Genomic DNA, 20,836 nt, shown 5'->3' on the forward strand with positions numbered 1-20,836 from the left:
GTGGGCCCCCATTGTGGGCCCGCACCCTGTGTTGGTGTGGGCCCACAACGGGCCCCAGTGGGGACCCAACTGCCCACACTTTGCCCACAGCCCACACCTAGCCCAAACTTTGGGATGGGTGTGGGCTGACCCACTGGGGCCCCACCTGGGGCCCAAAGTGTGGGGCCCACATGTGCCCTGCATTTCACGACGGTATCGGGGCCCACAGTGGGCTGCCCACTGGGGCCCAATTTTCTGCCCGCAGTGGCCCCACCCGGGCCCAAAAGGGGCATGATTGCTGGGGTGGGCACACTGTGGGCACACAGTGAAACTCAACTAACTAAGTCATGGAATGGATACATTTAGAATACTTACATTTATTTATAGCAAGGTAACAATAAAAGGCATATAGACAAACTGAATATAATATAATATATAATATAATTTATTATAAAATATAATCCAGCATTTATACAAAACAGAACACAAAAGAGAACCACATAGCCATATCAGAACACAATAGAACCACATCAGAACACAACAGATCCACATAGAACCACAATAAACACAAACAATGCAACAACGCCAGAGGTGATGATGATGTCTGCCTGTCTATTATCGGTTTCTTCTGCTCCTTCCACCGTCTCAGTCTCTCGCATTTCGAAGCCAAATCTTTATGGATGCTTCCACCTCTGACTCCATGGCCCACCTCTGACTTCATGGCCCACCTCTGACTCCACGGCCCGGCTGCTTTTTGTCACAGCATCAAAGTGAGAAAGAAAACACAATGTAAAAGAAGAAAAACTAAATAAAGGGTGTTCGTGAGCTAAGTATAGTAACCGCAATGGCTCAAAACAGTTGGTGGTAATAATCTTTTTATTGACAGAAAAACTAATACTATGATGCAGCTTACTTCACTTTTATTACTTAAAAATAAAAGTAATTTAGTACAATTTTTATTACCTAAAAATGCTGTTAAACTCAAGCAAGCTCCACATGTCTCTTAAACTGGCTAAGAGTAGATCCTAGATGGCTGCAGTACAAAGACAGATAGGAGTTTCACACCTTCTGAGATGACAGACAGATGTTCTGAAGTAAACGTACAAAATATCAATAATGATGAATCATATGTTAGCTGATCCATACCTGCTTCTGAAGACATCATATGCAGATTACATGCTATATCTGCACAAATGCTAAAAGGCAGGGTGGGCAATCTTGAGAAACTAGCAATGGCACACTGGATTTTAAAAATAATAAACCAAAAAACTCAGCCGAATGTTGCCAACTTTTCTCCAAAGAAAGTAGCTAGCAGCATTAGCTCCAAAAGTCGCTAAATCTAGCGAGAAAGTTGTCAAGTCAGCAACACTGACAGTCAGTTGCTTCAGGCCTCCCTCCAAAGACACTCCCCCACTATTATCATTATAAATAAACATATCAATGAATGTGAATGGCGAACATACTGTAGCGACCCTGCAGGACTAACATAAGAGAGACACTTGGGGAGTTCATGGGGGGGAGATGTTGCCCTAATTAAGCTGGATAGGTCAGGTTCATTAAGAGGGGAGGGCGCAGAGAGAGCAAAGGAGTGTGGGAGAAGGAGGAGGGGGCAGAGGAAGAAAGGCAGCAGGAGCACGCCACGTATGTTACGGAGTTTAGCTGATTAGCTAGTTTAGGCTACCAGCCTTTTGTTGTTTTGGGCACTCTTCCAACCCCGGGGTTAGCCTGTATCGTAGGGTAATAAAACCCGGTTCTCCGGTTAAACTTCAGCCACCTTGTCCTCATCATTTAGCTAGCTAGCCAGCCGTGCTACGGAGCCGCGAGCGCTACAATACTAACTATTGTTAGTACTCACAGCTGTCAAGCTAGCAACTGGGAAGATGTGGAGACGTGCATTGAGTGCACAGGCAGAGTGTGTGCAGGTAGACAGGTAGCCACGTCCAATCATTACATTTGAGCCAAATTAAATGATTGGACGGGTTTATTACTGCGACTGCCACAGATACCGGAATGTTTTTCATTTTTTTGTCAGAGTATTTATCGATTGCCTTCAGGATGTAATGAAAATATCAACTAATATAACAAAAAAAATTATTCTAAAATCTTTACCAACCCTGCCTTTAAATAAGCAAATGCACATAGTTCATATTCAAATTTTCAAGTTCATGTTCAGCCTCTGGTAAAGAATCAGATGCAAGTATATCTTCTTTTGAAACATTATAAAACAATCTTTGTAAATACAGATGAGACCTGAACTCCTCTGATAATGCCCATGGCGCTCTTTGTAGTATTAATTAATCTATGACATTGTATTCATTTTCAACACAAACACCTGTTTGGATTCTTCAAACATGCAGCCCAATGCCTCAGAGGAAATAAAATAAGTGTAGGGCAAGCCTTAGATCTATTTACATGTACAGCTTCATCTTTAGAGTCCACTCGGTGTTTTAATGGTGCCAGATAGAACCAGAACTGCTCTGGTGAGACGAGCCCTTCGAGGCAATCACTACTGCCTAGTTGAGATATTAAAAAAAAAAAAAAAAACATACCAGTAGACGGTTAAAAAGCCAGCAAAAACTTTGGGTGGTGACTAAGTGTTCTGCAGACAAACCCGTTCATGACCTGAATAAATCAGCCTTGACTCTGACCGTGTAACGTTAGCTAACTAGCTAAGTGTCAGCTACGTGTCATCTCACTAACGTTAGCTAACTAGCTAACTAACGTTAGTGAGATGACAGTTAGCTAGCTAAAGCAGCTAACGCTAGCTAGCGGATCTTTTGTTAGAAAGGCTAACTAACGGGTCTAACGGACATTCTAAATAAGCACCAACCAACTGAAATAACCGCAGCCCAGTGGAGTATTAATGCTAACGCTATTTTATCATTTGAGGCTTTGATTTACACAATGAATTAGCAGTTAGCAGGATAAACCGTGGTAATGCAGTTACATTCACAGAGCAGGTCACCAGGCAACACTTCTGCAGTGTTATTTCATTTTATCCACAAAAATTCAAATGCAATATTTAAAAGAGAATATGTCCTCACCTTTGTCTTTGTGTTATTCAGCGGGAAACTTCCATGGATTAACTTGACGTATCACTCCGCTCTGTAGCTCCGTGTACTACTCCGCCACATAGTCCGTAGTCAGGTGCGACCCTCCGCCGCTGGAAGTAGTCCACTGTTGTTTTCATGTTCACTATTTAAGCTTTCATTGGCCTTATTCTCTGTGGATAACCGGTTAGCACCACACTTCAATTATTAATTATTGAATTAATTAATTATTGCCGTTTTATAGTAATAGTCCTGTGTTACTTTCTTACTCGTCTTTCTGTCTTACTCAAAAATGGCGGCATCGTCTCTGTATTTCCTTGGCATCGCCTCACTCCACCCTCCTCCCAGTTTCACTTATTGAAAACTTATAAACTTGAGTTCAGTATCCAAAACTGGTCATGACAAGTGGAGTTAAAGAGAAGAAATAAGTTCACATAACTTAATGCGGCTGTCTTTATTTTTACAGTGTGTACCTATATGTATATACATAGGGCAAAACTGCTGCGGGCCCCCCGTGGGCCAACCCACAGGGGGGCCGTGTGGGCTTTCTGTGGGCAAGCCCACTGTGGGTAAGCCCACAGAAAAGCATGTGTGGGCCCTATAGGGCAAAACTGTTGCGGGCCCCGTACGGGTTAACCCACAGGGGGCCCGTGTGGGTTTTCTGTGGGCTAGCCCACAGTGGGCTGCCCACAGAAAAACCTCATGGGGGCCCCAAAGGGCAAAACTGCTGCTGGCCCCGTACGGGTTAACCCATATGGGGCTCGTGTGGGTTTTCTGTGGGCTAGCCGACAGTGGGCTAGCCCATAGAAAAACCTCATGGGGGCCCCAAAGGGCAAAACTGCTGCTGGCCCCGTACGGGTTAACCCATATGGGGACCGTGTGGGTTTTCTGTGGGCTAGCCGACAGTGGGCTAGCCCATAGAAAAACCTCATGGGGGCCCTAAAGGGCAAAACTGCTGCGGGGCCCGCATGGGCCAACACATGGGGGGCCCACATGGGATTAGTGTGGGTTTGCCCCTGCCCTCACTGCCCACAGTAACCCACACTTTCCCACAGTGGGCCCGCACGGGCATGTTTGCTGGGTTGTGGTGTTAGATAAATATAACATGTTCTTTCACAAAGGCTTTATGTAATTACACTGTTTAAACAGGTGATATGAAACATTAATTTGATGTCATGCATGTAGAAGAGTACAGGTAGTAAATAGTGACTGTAAGCAACACAACACATTTCTGTTTTACAGTCAAACTTTATTTGAGTAGACAGATGACAATATTAATTATACACAGCATTTTGAACGTGAACAGATAAGCTGCAGCTTTGACAAACATTTCACAGCATAAATATGGCTGTATAACTGTCTGACAAGTAAAACGGTTACTCTGAAACATGGACACAGTACCCTATAACGTAAGTCCTCCCAGTAGCTGCTGATACTGTGGTTACTGAGTAGTTTTTATATGAGATCAGTAATTCCACCTTCAGTTATGTAGACAGAGACAGGCTCACAGCAAATGTTTTCTTCTCTGGGATGATTCTGTCGGTCATTTCTCACAAATGGACCTGTAAAGACAAACGTAAAACAGAGTGTATGTTTACGGTTTACAGAGTTTATCCATCCATCCATCCATCTGCAACCGCTTATCCCGTTAGGGGTCGCGGGGGGGCTGGAGCCGATCCCAGCCGACATTGGGCGAAGGCAGGGTACACCCTGGACAGGTCGCCAGTCCATCGCAGGGCTGACACATATAGACAGACAACCATTCACGCTCACATTCACACCTACGGGCAATTTTAGAGTCCACAATTAACCTAACCTGCATGTCTTTGGACTGTGGGAGGAAACCGGAGTACCCGGAGAAAACCCACGCTAACACGGGGAGAACATGCAAACTCCACACAGAAGGGTCCCAAGCCGGATTCGAACCTGCAACCCTCTAGCTGTGAGGCGCCAGTTTACAGAGTTTATGCATAATGTAAATACTGAGCTAAAAATAGCATATTTACCGAAGCAAAACCGTCAGGAAAACCTGGGATCTTGACCGCAGATGTTGTTAATTTCTCGCCGATTTCGGATCAGATTCCTCTGGGAACATGCATTGTATGAACTTTATGGTTTATACATTTTTAATTAGTTTATCATTGAGTTAGAAAATGCTGATAAACTCAGTGAATCTGTCTTCCTGCTGCCTGCTCTGGCTGCAGGGCGGGGAAGAAAGTGACGCTGTGTTGAGGGCGTTTGATTGACAGCAGAGACCAGGACACGCTGACCAATCAGAGCAGACTGGGAGGAGACAGGCTCTGAATCAGGGTTTTTCAGACAGAGGGTGACAGAGGCTTCATGCAGGCAGACCGAGGCAGACAGTATGAGAAGAATAAAGGGTTTTTGAACATTACAGCATGTAAACATGTTCTAGTACAACATTAAAATACATCTATGAACCTGGAAATGAGCATAATATGAGACCTTTAATGCTAGGTGTGAACAGGGCCTACACTGCGGAGACCCATCAACTGGCTCCAGGTCCAGATAGCGTGTCTCCCTCCTGTCTGAGCAGCTGGCCCCCATCTTCATATAGATCTTCAACAGATCACTGGAGCTGTGTGAAGTCCCCTACTGCCTCAAACGCTCCACAATCATGGAAACCCTCGATTATAGGATTAAATGACTACAGGCCTGTCGCCATGACGTCTGTGATCATGAAACCCTTTGAGAGACTGGTGTTGACCAGGAGAATACAGGATCTCTGCTGGACCCCCTGCAGCTTGCCTACAGGGCAAAGAGATCAGTTGATGATGCAGTCAACATGGGATTGCACTATATCCTACAACACATCCTGCAACACCTCAACTCCGCAGTGACGTATACCTGGGAGTCGGGGACCTAACCCTAACCCAGTTTCTAATTCGTTGTCTAAACCTAAACCTTCTTCTTCTTCTTCTTCCCTAAATGGAAATGAAAGAAAGTGGGTTGTGGGTTTGTTTGTTGTTTGAACAGAAACTGTAGAAACCTTTAATGACAGCTTATCTGGAGTCTGTATTTAGTTCATTGTGTTTGTTCAGCTCTTACCAGCCCTGTCAGACAAACACTGCAGGGAAAGGTTGGAAAAATAAATATTCTTTAGGCAGAGCTTTAAGTTTGACCGTTAGTGACATCATTATAATCTTCCACTGTCCTGATGGTCCCATAGTGTCTGAGAGCTGGCAGCAGAGCAGTGGTTACCAACTCCTCTCATATAGCACACACATTAGCCATCTTTATCTGTAAAACACCTGTCAACAGGTCAGTAGTGTCCGGCCTCAGTCTGTGGGAATTTCTCTGAAAGCACATTGTTGAGGATTTGCAGCAGAGCTCTGGTAAGTAACAAACCTTCAGTTCATTCTGTCTGCTAACAATGTCCATGATGTCGTGACTGAGTTACAACAGCTAGACAACATCACATGTGACAGTAATACAGTGTTTCCCACAGGATTCTGTTAGACTGTGGTGGATGGACCTCAGACCATAGGGGGGTCCGGGTCCTGCTCCCCCAGAGGAAAATGTTGTACATTTTAAAGTTAAATGGATCAATCTGGTGCACTTTGAGGGATAAATGAAGAGGCTAGATCTAGATCTAGATCTATGAAGAACTTTGTGTTCTAGCAAACACTTTAATCATAAACACATTATAGAACATAGAATATAAATAATATAAATAAAGAACATAGAATATAAATAATATGAATAAATAACATAGAATATAAATAATATGAATAAAGAACATAGAATATAAATAATATGAATAATGAACATAGAATATAAATAATATGAATAAAGAACATAGAATATACAAAGCAATGAGAGAGAGTCAGCCGGTATGGACGCCGAACGGAGAACCAGCCGGTAAGGACACTGAACGGAGAGTCAGCCGGTAGGGACGCCGAACGGAGAACCAGCCGGTAGGGACGCCAAACGGAGAGTCAGCGGGTAGGGACGCCGAACGAAGAACCAGCCAGTAAGGACGCCGAACGGAGAGTCAGCCGGTTGGGATGCCGAACGGAGAACCAGCCAGTAAGGACACCGAACGGAGAGAGCCAGCCGGTAGGGACGCCAAACGAAGAACCAGCCGGTAAGGGTGCCGTACGGAGAGTCAGCCGGTAAGGATGCCAAACAGAGAACCAGCCGGTAAGGATGCCAAATGGAGAGTCAGCCGGTAGGGACGCCAAACGGAGAACCAGCCGGTAGGGACGCCAAACGGAGAGTCAGCTGGTAGGGACGCCGAATGAAGAACCAGCCGGTAAGGACGCCGAACGGAGAGTCAGCCGGTAGGGATGCCGAACGGAGAGAGCCAGCTGGTAGGGACGCCAAACGAAGAACCAGCCGGTAAGGGTGCCGAACGGAGAGTCAGCCGGTAGGGACGCCAAACGGAGAACCAGCTGGTAGGGACGCCAAACGGAGAGTCAGCTGGTAGGGACGCCGAATGAAGAACCAGCCGGTAAGGACGCCGAACGGAGAGTCAGCCGGTAGGGATGCCGAACGGAGAACCAGCCGGTAAGGACACCGAACGGAGAGAGCCAGCCGGTAGGGACGCCAAACGAAGAACCAGCTGGTAAGGGTGCCGAACGGAGAGTCAGCCGGTAAGGATGCCAAACAGAGAACCAGCCGGTAAGGACGCCAAACGGAGAATCAGCCGGTATTGACGCCGAACGAAGAACCAGCCGGTAGGGACGCCAAACGGAGAGTCAGCCGGTATTGACACCGAACGAAGAACCAGCCGGTAGGGACGCCGAACGGAGAGTCAGCCGGTAAGGACGCCGAACGGAGAACCAGCCGGTCAGGACGTCGAACGGAGAGTCAGCCGGCAGGGACGCCGAACGGAGAGTCAGCCGGTGCCAAAAAGCGATTATTTCTCTGTTGTTACAATACTAATTGTCATTGTATTTACATCGTTGGAAAGCCTGTTTATTTACCTTCACAATGATGTCCAACTTGTAAGGATCATGCATTTGTGGGATGAGCAGCACAGCTGATTATGTGGGTAGTGCCCAAGAAAAATTTGCCAAAATGCTGTGCCAATGGTAAACAGTGTATTCTTATAAGGCTACCAGAAAGCCTGCAATGACTACCCTTCACCGTCAGGTCTGTTTGCGCTGGTGTCGACAACACAGACAATGGAACCTGAACATATTGGGGAATGTCATGTTCAGTGATGAGTCCAGGTTCTGTCTGCGGAAGTTGGATGGCATTGTCAAAGTATGGAGACGACGCGGAGAACGCTATGCTGATTGTTGCACCGATGGAGTAACAGCTTTTGGTGGGGGCAGTGTCATGTTGTGGGGCGGCATCTCCCTCACTGGCAAAACAAGACTTTTCATCATTGAAAGCCATCTCAATGCAGTGAGATATCGGGATGAGATTCTGCAGCCAGTGGCAATCCCATATCTCCACAATCTAGGACCTAACTTCATCCTCCAAGATGACAACGCTCGCCCCGACAGAGCCAGGGTTATCACAGACTACCTCCACAATGTGGGAGTAGAGAGAATGGAACGGCCTGCCAAGAGTCCACACCTCAACCAAATTCAACACTTGTCGCACCTTCCCGCACGTCGGGGGTACTGGCGAGACGCTGGTCGACACACCCGTCCATTTCTGTAACCATCGGACACTGCACGCACAAGTTAGACTTTATTTCCTGCATGGATTAAGTTGCAGAGGAAATGACGTATTGCAATTTTTTCACCACCTCCTGTGTCCACTATGTGGCGTTAGAGAACACAGGCTAAACATGCATTATGTTGCTCTTTATCAAGTATAGACCACACAATGTAAATTTAATGTAAATCTGATGATGTTTGTCCTATAACGATGACTTCCTGTTGCCAGCAGGTGGCGCTATGACTATGAGTCAATATTGCCATGTAAATGTCCTCAGGCCTGGAATGCTATGAAGTAGGTGAAGTTTGGAACAGATTGGACCAAGTCCAGTCGAGTTACAACAGTTTGTCTTTCAATGGCGAATCATGTAAATTCTCCGCCGCGCCACGTCAACGCCGTTTCAAAAAACCTCACGATTTGAACAACTTTTCATCACAAAGGTCTTTAGATTGTACTGCCCAAATCTGAAGTTGATTGGGTTAAATCTGTAGGAGGAGTTTGTTAAAGTACAGAGCCTGGAAATAGCCAAAAGTACACGAAAAAAAACACACAAAATTAAAAATGTCTGACTTCCTGTTGGGTTTAGAGCATGGCCCCAAGAGACTTTTTTTAAGTCTATATGTGATACATGTGTGTATTAAATTTTGTACTTCTAAGTGAAACGTACTGCGAGGGCTGCTTTGTTGAAATTTTGTAGGGGGCGCTATTGAGCTCCCTTGCCACACCAATGCACAAAAAACATATTTGTTAACACATTTTAGCACTTTTAATGAGTGTACCAAGTTTCATTTGTTTGCAAGCATATCTAGCCCTTGAAAAACAACTTCCCGTTTCATGGCAATGATTCGTCGCCACAGCAAGTAAGTTCAACGAAAGCTAAAAAGCTTGTTGTAAAAGTACACAACATGCAACTTCCTGTTACCAGTAGCGCAATGACTGGGAGCCCAAATGTGCAAGTGGATGTTGTCAGGCAGGGACCTTTATCAGGCATGAGAAATTTGGAGCAGATTGGTTAATCCACGACAAAGTTACAGCAACTTCCTGCTTTTTGGCAAAAGGCGCTTTTTCGCTGCCACGCCACGGCCACACAGTTCGATAAAAGCTGAAGATTTAAACAACTTTTCATCACAATGGTCTTAAGATACTAATGACCAAATGTGAAGTTGATCAAGTTAAATCTCTAGGAGGAGTTCATTTAAGTACAGCGCTTGAAAATGGTAAAAAAAAACGACATAAAATTCAAGATGGCCGATTTCCTGTCGGGTTTACGATATACCTCCAACTGACTTTTTTTTTTGCGTCTCAACATGTTACATACTGTATGTCTACCAAATTTCATACATGTAGGTGAAACCCCACGCCGGGGCTACTCAATAGGGGGCGCTATCAAGCCATTTTGCCACACCCATAAACAAAACCCATAACATATATACATTTTCACCGCTTCTGATACATGTGCAAAGTGTCGTTCGTTTTTTAGCATGTTTAGTCCCTCAAAAATTTGATTCATTTCAAAGAAAAATAATAAACGGACCAATTTCAATAGGGCCTTCGCCAACCTTCGGTCAGTACTCGGGCCCTAATAATAATTCCTACAGTGTCAATAGGGCCTTCTCTGGCCCGACATTGTCGATGCTCGGGCCCTAATTATAAAATGCTTTTTGTTTCAATAAATAATTAAATTAAATACATATATACATATTACCTTATGTTAAAGGGACTATTTGTAACTTAACCGCGCATAAATGTAGCGGGTCGTCACACATGCGCGCTCGCATATGCGCGTTCGCGTGTAGCCGCTGTACCCTCCTCCTCTGCCTGCTCTCCTTCACTCAGACAGCTCAGCTCGCTCCACCTCTAGACGTGAACGTGCGCTCACTCCACACTGCAGAAGAGTTAGTTTAGCTCTGAGAATATCTAGTGAATGCACAGGGGACGTTTGTGCAGAAATAAATGCTGCAGCTCCTCCAGACCAACAGAGGCTTTCCGTGTCTTGTGAAGTGACCGAGCTGTGCAGAGTTGTCTTCTCGTTACCGACCGGGTGCCGGTGTCTCCTCTGCTCTCTCCGGCTGCGGGCGGAGAGAGCAGGGAGACATGCTGCAGAGCTCCGCTGCCTTAGCCTGCACTTAGGCAGGAAAAGCCAACACTAGGATCAGATCTAAATCATGTTCATGGAGAGACCTTCGTCTGGTCAGCTAACATTACTGCCAGGCAGCTGAAATATAGAGTGATATTGTGGTTTTAGCTGACGTGTGTCGCCTCACTGTTTTGAGTGATGCTCGTTCAGGTATATTTAGAGCGAGCAAGCGCGAGCCCGGCGCTGACTTTCGTTGATTTCACGGCCACAGGTGTCGCTGTTAAGAAGCATTTCTGAAAGTTACAAATAGTCCCTTTAAGGAAAGAGCTATGGCAGCAGTGGGCATTTGCTTGTTTGCATTTAACATGAGATTGTGTATATTAAATTAAATGAGGTTGGAATGTTTTGCATGTGTTTCAATGTATGTATTTTTTGCTTATTTTGCAAAAGTGTGTATATATTTTGTGCTCTGTTTTTTTATTATTTCAAAGGTTTTTCACCTAATGGTTGAATGAATAATGGTTTAATACTAATTCATTAATGACTGATTGAGCAGTTTCACTGAACTATCAGCTGAACCACAAAACAAAAAGGAGAAACTGTTTTGTCATTAAGTGGAATCCAGTTCTAAATCTTCGGGTACTTCCAGAACATCTGAGGTCTGCCCCGACCCTGTGTTCTTTTAAATTGAGGCTCTAAACTTTTATGTTGGCCTCTCCCGTGGTCACGGTGTGAGATTCTCATACTTCCATTAAATGAACCGTATGCGTAATTACGTAAAGCACGTTGAATTGCCTTTGTGTCTGAAATGTGCTATCTAAATAAACTTCCCGACATTGTTGTATTGTTGTATCAGGTAAAGGTGAGGATGGTGAAGCCCTGTCTCTCGGTGAAACCTGTATCGGCGTCTCTGGCTGCTGGCAGAACCCTGAACTGGCAGCAAGGACTGCCCAGTCAGCCACTCCCCCGTCTGCAGCAGACCTTTGAGCTCTACCTCAGCTATCTGGAGCCCATGATGGAGGAGGACGAGCTGAAGCGCTTCAAAGAGCTGACGGAAGAGTTTCAGAAAGCAGGAGGGGTTGGAGAAAGACTGCAGAGAGGCCTGGAGAGGAAAGCATGCAACACTGAGAACTGGGTGAGCTCAATATCTCCAGCAACAGCTATAAACACATTTACTGAGACAACGGGAAGGACCACCAGCTCCCGAATGACTAAATCAGCTGCTGGGACTGACCTTTAGACACATTTACTGATACAACGGGAAGAACCACCAGCTCCTGATTGACTAAATCAGCTGCTGGCACTGACCTTTAGACACATTTACTAAGACAACGGGAGGGACCACCAGCTCCTGATTGACTAAATCAGCTGCTGGCACTGACCTTTAGACACATTTACTAAGACAACGGGAGGGACCACCAGCTCCTGATTGACTAAATCAGCTGCTGGCACTGACCTTTAGACACATTTACTAAGACAACGGGAGGGACCACCAGCTCCTGATTGACTAAATCAGCTGCTGGCACTGACCTTTAGACACATTTACTAAGACAACGGGAGGGACCACCAGCTCCTGATTGACTAAATCAGCTGCTGGCACTGACCTTTAGACACATTTACTAAGACAACGGGAGGGACCACCAGCTCCTGATTGACTAAATCAGCTGCTGGCACTGACCTTTAGACACATTTACTAAGACAACGGGAGGGACCACCAGCTCCTGATTGACTAAATCAGCTGCTGGCACTGACCTTTAGACACATTTACTAAGACAACGGGAGGGACCACCAGCTCCTTATTTACTAAATCAGCTGCTGGGACTGACTTTTAGACTGTTTACCAAGACAACAGGAGGGACCACCAGCTCCTGATTGACTAAATCAGCTGGTGGAACTGAACTTTAGACACATTTATTGAGGCAACGGGAGGGACCACCAGCTTCTGATTGACTAAATCAGCTGCTGGGACTGACCTTTAGACACATTCTGCCAGAGGAGGAGAGCTCAGAGAGACAGTTTAGACTCAGATATATATTGGATATATATGTCTGATCAAAAGACAGAACAGTGCAGTTGCAGCCTGGTGTGATTTTAAATTACAGTAAATTAAATTTTAATTCAAGTTGACTGAAAACAAGTTGCCTCCTGTTCCTATCTTCAGCTACAGAATAGTAATTACTGTTCGGTAATTTGTTTTGTTCTATATTTCTTCAAAGATTCAGATTTAGTTATAGATGTGTTTTCTGTGGGCGGCTGTGGCTCAGAGGGTAGAGCAGGTTGTCTACCAATTGGAAGGTCAGTGGTTCGATCCCCGGCTGCTCCGGGTCACATGTCGATGTGTCCTTGAGCAAGACACTTAACCCAAAAAATTGCTCCCGAAGGCAGTATTTAGATTAGATCCTGATGGGCAAAGTTGTCAACTTAGTAGCCTCTGCCATCAGTGTGTGAATAGGTGAATACTGACATGTAGTGTAGAGTGGCTTTGAGTGGTCGGAAGACTAGAAAAGCGCTATATAAATGCAAGACCATTTCTCATTAGATAGAATAGACGTCTCTGTTCACTCGCTTCACAGACATGCATACCCTACAAAAACTTAAGACATACTTAAAAGCTTATTTTTCAATGAGTTGAAAAAATAAATAAATAGATGAAAATATAAATCAAAATTAGACGAACCCAAGACGCTCAAAACACTGGGTTAAGTCTTCATCAATATGGCATCACTCTGAGTTACAGTAAAATCCATCGCCACCAAGTCTTTGGAATAATGTTCAGTCAGACAGCTCACATTTTAAATGTTTATTTCAATAGCAGAACATTTTTAGAGTTTGGGGTCTAGACTCCGACCTTATCACTCCCTGCAGATATTATTACATGATATGTTGGGAGTGATGATTAAATATGTTTCCTCCCGTCGGACCCTGCAAGTGGATGCTGTGGTGGTGGTGGGGCTGAAAGAGCAGGTAGCGGCAGTACTCCTGCAGGGCAGCAGGAGCATTGAAGAGGCAGAGGGAGAGAGTGAATTTTGCAGCTTAAATAGACCGCCCAATTGGGAGGGTGCGTTTGGTTTATGGTATTGAGAGTGAGGCATGTCACATGTGTATGTAGTAGTGCAACTCGAGTTGACTGCCTAACCTAGCTCGCAGGCGTCGGTCCATTTCAGTCAGACAACTCACCTTTGAAATGTTTATTTCAACAGCAGAACATTGTTAGAGTTTAGGGTCTAGACTCCGACCTCATCACTCCATGCAGATATGATTACATGAGATATTGGGAATGATGATTAGACATATCTCGCCCCCAAAACTGCACTGGTTCGGAGCCTGACACCACTGATGTGAGGATTTTCTATGTGTGGGCTTGGCACCAACCACCGTTTGGCCATTCCCCATGAGCACCTCGGCTTCAAGGGGAATATACTATCTAGTGAAACGGCTATGTGTGGGCCTGGCACCAGCCGCCGTGTGGCCACTCCCCATGAGCACCTTGGCCCAAGGGGAATATACTATCTAGTGAAACTGCTATGTGTGGGCCTGGCACCAACCGCCATTCCCCATGAGCACCTCGGCTACAAAGGGAATATTCTATCTGGTGGACAGAAGTACACTTGTAAAGCCTTGGTAACAGATGCTAAGATGCATGAGTACTCTAACCCAGCAACCACCCTATATACAACAATTGAATTAGGCAGCAAAGCAGCTACAAATATTTAGTAAGGTTATAAGGGGTGCAGGAGCTCATGAGCTTTCCGATTGGTCGGGGAGCAATGCAGGAATTTCATCATAGAAGAGAGAAGACAAAAGGTAGTGTTAGTCTTGGCAATGATAATTTAGGTATCTTGGCAAGATCTAGCAGACTTTGAGTGTTTCAGGAATATTGAGTACATGCGGTCTTCTAATGTTTAATCCAATAAATGAGGATTAAAGGAGAGAGATCTAGTTGTATATTCACCGCACCTGAGAAACCCATAGAAGGCCATTAGCAGAACTGCTTCCAACATTATGTCAATATAAGGTGAAACAACCTTGCCTTGACACCAATTTAACTGTTGCAGCGTTGTCGCAAAACACCATAATTTGCTTCCTTGTCCATCTGCTGCCCCATAGCAACCTAGCAACGAAAATAGGGTAAAGCTCATGGAGAGCAGTGGATTTGTATTGGAGGGAGTTATTTCAGTTGGCCAGACATCTGCAGAACATTCATTATTGTAAAACCCCCCGAAGCCAACAATTCAATTCAATTTATTTTTATATAGCGTCAAATCATAACAGAAGTTATCTCAAAACGCTTTATATATAGAGCAGGTCTTAGACCGTACACCATAGTTTAGAGACCCAACAAGATCCACCAAGCGCGCTGTGGCCAGGAACAACACCCCGTATAGTGGGAAGAAACCTGGAGCAGAACCGGGCTCTGGGTGGGAGGCCATCTGCCGAGACTGGCTGGGGAGGGAGAGAGAGAGACAGAGAGCAACAGAGAGAGAGAGAGAGAGAGAAGCAACCACAATAATAGCACAGCAGCTGTAATAACTAATACAAGTAGGACTAATGAATCAAACCAATAGTAGTGGATGTAAAAGAGTGATAATACAACTATCAGAATTGATGTCATTGGTTCATCCTCAGACGGGCTTTCGAGTGGAGCTTCCAGCTATCTCAGTCCACCATACATCTGGCTAGCTCGCCGGCACTGTCCAGCAAGTCTCCTCAGTACGTCCATTTCTGTTGGTATGGGACGTCCCTGTGATCGATGCCCGTGTGTTGGTTCCCACAGCACCAGCATGCTTGCTGCGAGATCTTGATGTCTTTGGCAGTAACCCCGCTCCAGGTGTACCCCTGCTTCAGGTATAACCTCGCTCCAGGTGTAACCCCGCTCCATGGTTACCCGCGAGACAAGGAGGCACAAGGACTCCCGGGAAGGAATGAAGTTAGTAACAATGAATGGGACATGAATATATACAGAAGGAGAGAGGAGCTCAGTGTGTCATAGGAAGTCCCTCGGCAGTTTAGGCCTATAGCAGCTTAATTAGGGGCTGGTCAAAGACAGCCCTAACTATAAGCATTATCAAAGAGGAAAGTCTTTAGCCTACTCTTAAATATAGAGACGGTGTATGCCTCCCGGACTGAAACTGGGAGCTGTTTCCACAGAAGAGGAGCTTGATAGCTGAAGGCTCTGGCTCCCATTCTACTTTTGGAGACTCTAGGAACCTCAAGTAACCCTGCATTCTGAGAGCGCAGTGCTCTAGTGGGGTAATAAGATAAGATAAGATGAACCTTTATTAATCCCCGGAGGGAAATTCAGGTGTCAAAGCAGCAACATCAGCAAACAGAGTGAATCACAGGAGAGGTAAAGGTATACCAAAATTATAAAAACAATAATAGAGATATAAAAGATACAGAGTGAATGGGTGAACACAGTGTGTGCAGTCCGTCAATAAATAAATGTAGTATGTGCAATAAATACATGTAATATGTGCATATGTGCAGTCTATAAAGTGGTATATAGGATGTATAGTGTAAAGTAAGTGTAAAGTGCGCCAGTGGTTAGAGTCCAAGATGGTTGCAGAAAGTCCTAATAGTTCTCATATGGGGGTCAACCACAGAGCTAGCCTTCCTCACCAGCCTGTTTAGTTTGTTGGCATCCCTTGAGTTGGTGTTACCCCCCCCCCCCCAACATGCCACGGCAAAGAAGAGTACACTGGCTACTAAAGATTGGTAAAACATCTGCAGCAGCCTATTGCACCCAGTGAAAGACCTGAGCCTCCTCAGGAAGTACAGTTTGCTCTGTCCCTTCCTGTAGAGGGCCTCGGTGTTGTCGGTCCAGTCCAGTTTACTGTTGAAAAACAGGTTTAGCTCGTTTGCATGTTCCTGGGTCCCCTCAACACCAGGGCTTGTCTGTTTGTAGCCAGTTATCTTCCTTTGTAAGAGACTTATTGGAGCAGCCTGATAATAAGGAGTTGCAGTAATCTAGTCTAGAAGTAAAAAATGCATGGACTAATTTTCCTGCATCATTTTGACACAGGATGTGTCTGATCTTCGCAATGTTACGTAGATGAAAGAAGGCCGTCCTTGAGGTTTGTTTTATGTGGGAGTTAAAGGACATATCCTGCTCAAAGATAACTCCCAGATTCCTTACGGTGGTGCTGGAGGCTTTGGCAATGCCATCTAGAGTAACTATATCGTTAGATAATTTGTTTCGGAGGCGTTCAGGGCCAAGTACAATAACTTCAGTTTTGTCTGAGTTTAACATCAGGAAATTGCAGGTCATCCTGGTTTTTATGTCCTTAAGGCATGCTTGAAGTTTAGTTAACTGGTTGGTTTCGTCTGGCTTGATCGATAGATACAATTGGGTATCATCTGCATAACAATGAAAGTTTATGGAGTGTTTTCTAATAACATTGCCTAAGGGAAGCATATATAAGGTGAATAGAATTGGTCCAAGTACAGAACCCTGTGGAACTCCGTGACTAACTTTGGCGTGCATGGAGGACTCATCGTTAACATGTACAAACTGAGATCGATCTGATAAATAGGACTTAAACCAACTTAGTGCAGTTCCTTTAATGCTGATTAAATGTTCCAGTCTCTGTAATAGGATGAGATGGTTAATGGTGTCGAAAGCAGTACTAAGATCTAACAAGACAAGTACAGAGACAAGTCCTTTGTCCGATGCAATTAGTAGGTCATTTGTAATTTTCACTAGTGATATCTCTGTGCTATGGTGCACTCTAAGTCCTGACTGTAGGGATTTGGTGTAGGGAACAGGTTTGGTTATTAGCTAATTAATAAATAATATTCATAGAATTATTATTATTATTATTATTATTATTAATAAAAATTATCAATAAACATTAATAATGAACGGGGCACCACCCCGGAATCAGGGACCAATAACCAAAATGTTAATGCAGTCTCAAAAAGGGGTTGTTCACTCCAAATGCCAGTATTTAAACACTACTTTACATTTAAGAGATGAACGGTGAATCCGAGCACTGACTCTCACAACCAGCTGTTACTACAATACAAATTCACAATGATCACAGACAACTGCTATTTAAAGTAAAACCAATTTATTTAAATATAGCAATATCAATCAATAATAAACAACAGTCTAACAACATCAATCTATAATCAATAGTTCTTAAACAGTAGTAATTAATAATCAACAACACTCTCAGAAAAAAAAATGGATATCCTACAAGGCAGCTCTAAGCACTACACTAGAATCAAACAAACATAAAGGCAAGAGGGTGTGTGTGTGTGTGTGTGAGTGGGAGTGTCTGTGTGTGTGGGGGGTGGAGCAAGAGGAAGCACGAGGTGGACGTGACCACGCAAGTGGTTACGTCACGTGAGGGGGTTGCTCCTAATGGTGGACGACGCCGCGAAAGTTAAAGACAACGCACAAACGGGAACGTGAGTCCCCACGTTGCCAGTAAAATGGGTATGTGTGTGTGGGTTAGTAGAAGAGGGAAAAGAAAGGCGCGCTCAGAGTGCAGCAAAAGAGGTTATAACTGCCGCGGAAAAAGACGTAGTAGCTGTATTATTACCACTCAGAAACCCGGCATGCAAACTCACGTTTGTCGGCCGTGCACTGGTCTTTTAACTGATAAAATACAGCTACAGATCTTAACCGTGGTGGCAGAAACTAACTCAAGAAAACCCATGGCGTGGGGCGCACTGTAAACACAGTAAACAAAGCAGCAACAGGAATCCTAACTGCCCCGAGAAAGATGTAATAGCTGTATTATTATCACTCAGAAGCTCGGCAGGCAAACTCAGGTCCATCGGCCGTGCACTGATCTTTTAACTGATAAAATACAACTATGTTCTTTAACGTGGTGGCAGAAGCTAACACAAGGAAATGCCCACGGCGTGGAGCACACAGTTATCAACAGTCAGCAACAGTAAACAAAGCAAAGCAAAGCAAAGCAAAGCAAAGCAAAGCAAAGCAAACAGACTCAGCGGTCTGTACATTCAATACAAATAAACAATAGTTATAAACTTATTGTAACACAATTTAACTAGTCTCTGCCCAGACACAAGCCCCTTACTTGGATCGCTTCTCCGATGCGATTGTGGTGTGTATCGTCGTTAATTGGTCCGGCAGCGTCGAGCAAGCTCGGACAATAACGGGCCGTTATGATGCTCGTCAGCTGAAGAACGGCAGGACTGGTTCTCCGCATGGTAGCGGAGGGAAAGCAGCCAGAGTTAACTCGGTGAAGAAAAAGGCGGTTGTCTTCCTTCTGCAGGGATGAGGATCTGAAAGTCTGAAGAACACAACAATAGCTTAACTCGTCCAGCGAGGTCAGGAACTGTGGCTCGGTCTTAAAGGGGAACGCTGCAGTGTTGGTACCTCCTGGAGCAAACAAAGTCGCAATGGAAAGGGACGTCCTTAAAGGTGCGCTCTGCTTATACCTCCGGTGAGATTGTGGGCGTGTCACCGGAAAGACCCCACAGTTCCTGTTAGCCTCATCCAATGGGAGACCCCTGTTTGGATTCAAATGAAATCTTACACCCAGGTGGGAGATTTCAAAGAGCTGGCGGTTAGTCTTTTTTCCTTTGATCAGGCTTTTGATCTTCCATGTAGGCCTGTCTTAAGGCTCCTTGCCTTGTAGGCCGCTCTTTGTCCCCAAAGAGGTGAGATCCCTACACTGACTGATAATCCTCCAATAAATGATTGTTCTGTAGAAAGTCACACAGCTGACTGGCGACTGCTTTCCCGAGGATTTTAGAGAGAAAGGGAAGGTTAGATATAGGTCTATAGTTGGCTAGGACCTCTGGATCAAGAGTGGGCTTTTTAAGAAGAGGTTTAATTACAGCTACTTTAAAGGACTGTGGTACATAGCCTGTTAGTAAAGACACATTGATCATATCCAGTAAAGAGGTGCTAACTAGAGGTAAAACTTCTTTAAGCAGTCTAGTTGGGATTGGGTCTAGGAGACAGGTAGATGATTTAGATGAAGAGATCAGTGAAGTCAGTTTGTGGAGATCGATAGGAGAAAAGCAGTTTAAATATATATCAGGTTGTACAGCTGTTTCTAAGGTTCCTAAGTTTGAGGATAAATTGGTACCAGTTGACGGTAGGAGGTGATTAATTTAGTCTCTAATAGTTATGATTTTATCATTAAAGAAACTCATGAAGTCACTACTACTGAGGGTTGTAGGAATACATGGCTCAATAGAGCTGTGGCTCTCTGTCAGCCTGGCTACAGTGCTGAATAGAAACCTGGGGTTGTTCTTATTTGTCTCTATTAATGATGAGTAATGGGCTGCTCTGGCATCACAGAGAGCCTTCCTATATGTTTTAAGACTATCTTGCCAGACTAAATGAGATTCTTCCTGTTTGGTGGAACGCCATATCCTTTCCAGTTTCCTCGATGCTTGCTTTAGTTTGCGTGTTTGAGGGTTATACCATGGAGCTGACTTCCTTTGTTTTATTAACTTCTTTTTAGAGGGGCAACAGAATCAAGTGTGACTCGCAGTGAGTCTGTAGCACTATCTACAAGATGATCAATTTGGGTAGGGCTAAAGTTAGCATACGAGCCCTCTGTTATATTGAGACATGGTATTGAATTTAATGCTGATGGAATCGCTTCCTTAAATTTAGCTACAACACTATCAGATAGACATCTAGTGTACACACTTTTGTCTGATGGTGTATAGTCTAGTAATAAGAGTTCAAAAGTGATTAAATAATGGTCTGATAAAAGAGAGTTCTGTGGAAAAACAATTAAATGTTCAATTTCAACACCATATGACATAACAAGGTCGAGGGTGTGGTTAAAGCGGTGAGTGGGTTTATGCACGTTCTGCGAGAAACCAATTGAATCTAATAAAGAGATAAACACAGTACTGAGGCTATCATTATCAACGTCCACATGAATATTAAAATCACCTACTATAATGACTTTATCTGTTTTCAGGACTAGGCTTGATAGAAACTCTGAGAATTCAGATAGAAATTCAGAATATGGGCCTGGAGCGCGGTACACTATAACAAAGAGAATTGTCTGTAGTGTTTTCCAGGTTGGGTGTGAAAGACTAAGAACAAGGCTTTCAAATGAGTTATAATTTAGTTTAGTTTTAGGGTTTA

At 44.5% G+C, this 20,836-nt stretch overlaps 1 protein-coding gene and 2 long non-coding RNA genes across 3 annotated transcripts in view; 2 read left to right on the top strand and 1 right to left on the bottom strand.

Annotated features, from left to right (window-relative positions):
* Positions 1-1,444: 1,444 nt before the first annotated feature.
* LOC119495232 lies at positions 1,445-9,224 on the bottom strand. Its single transcript, XR_005208404.1, has 3 exons — positions 9,214-9,224; positions 6,252-6,254; positions 1,445-1,684 (listed from the first exon to the last, which is right to left on the bottom strand). It is a non-coding gene; the product is annotated as an uncharacterized LOC119495232 (long non-coding RNA).
* Positions 9,225-11,611: 2,387 nt separating this feature from the next.
* Positions 11,612-20,836, top strand: part of LOC119495763 (carnitine O-acetyltransferase-like) — a 105,401-nt gene continuing 96,176 nt past the window's right edge. Inside the window, exon 1 of the mRNA XM_037782522.1 lies at positions 11,612-11,878. Within this exon, the coding sequence (XP_037638450.1) occupies positions 11,612-11,878 (267 nt within the window). The remainder of the gene's footprint in view (positions 11,879-20,836) is intronic.
* On the top strand, positions 17,185-19,438 carry LOC119495230. Its single transcript, XR_005208402.1, has 2 exons — positions 17,185-17,475; positions 19,386-19,438. It is a non-coding gene; the product is annotated as an uncharacterized LOC119495230 (long non-coding RNA).

Source organism: Sebastes umbrosus, chromosome 10 (assembly GCF_015220745.1).
Source record: "Sebastes umbrosus isolate fSebUmb1 chromosome 10, fSebUmb1.pri, whole genome shotgun sequence".
NCBI classification, from domain to species: Eukaryota; Metazoa; Chordata; class Actinopteri; order Perciformes; family Sebastidae; genus Sebastes; species Sebastes umbrosus.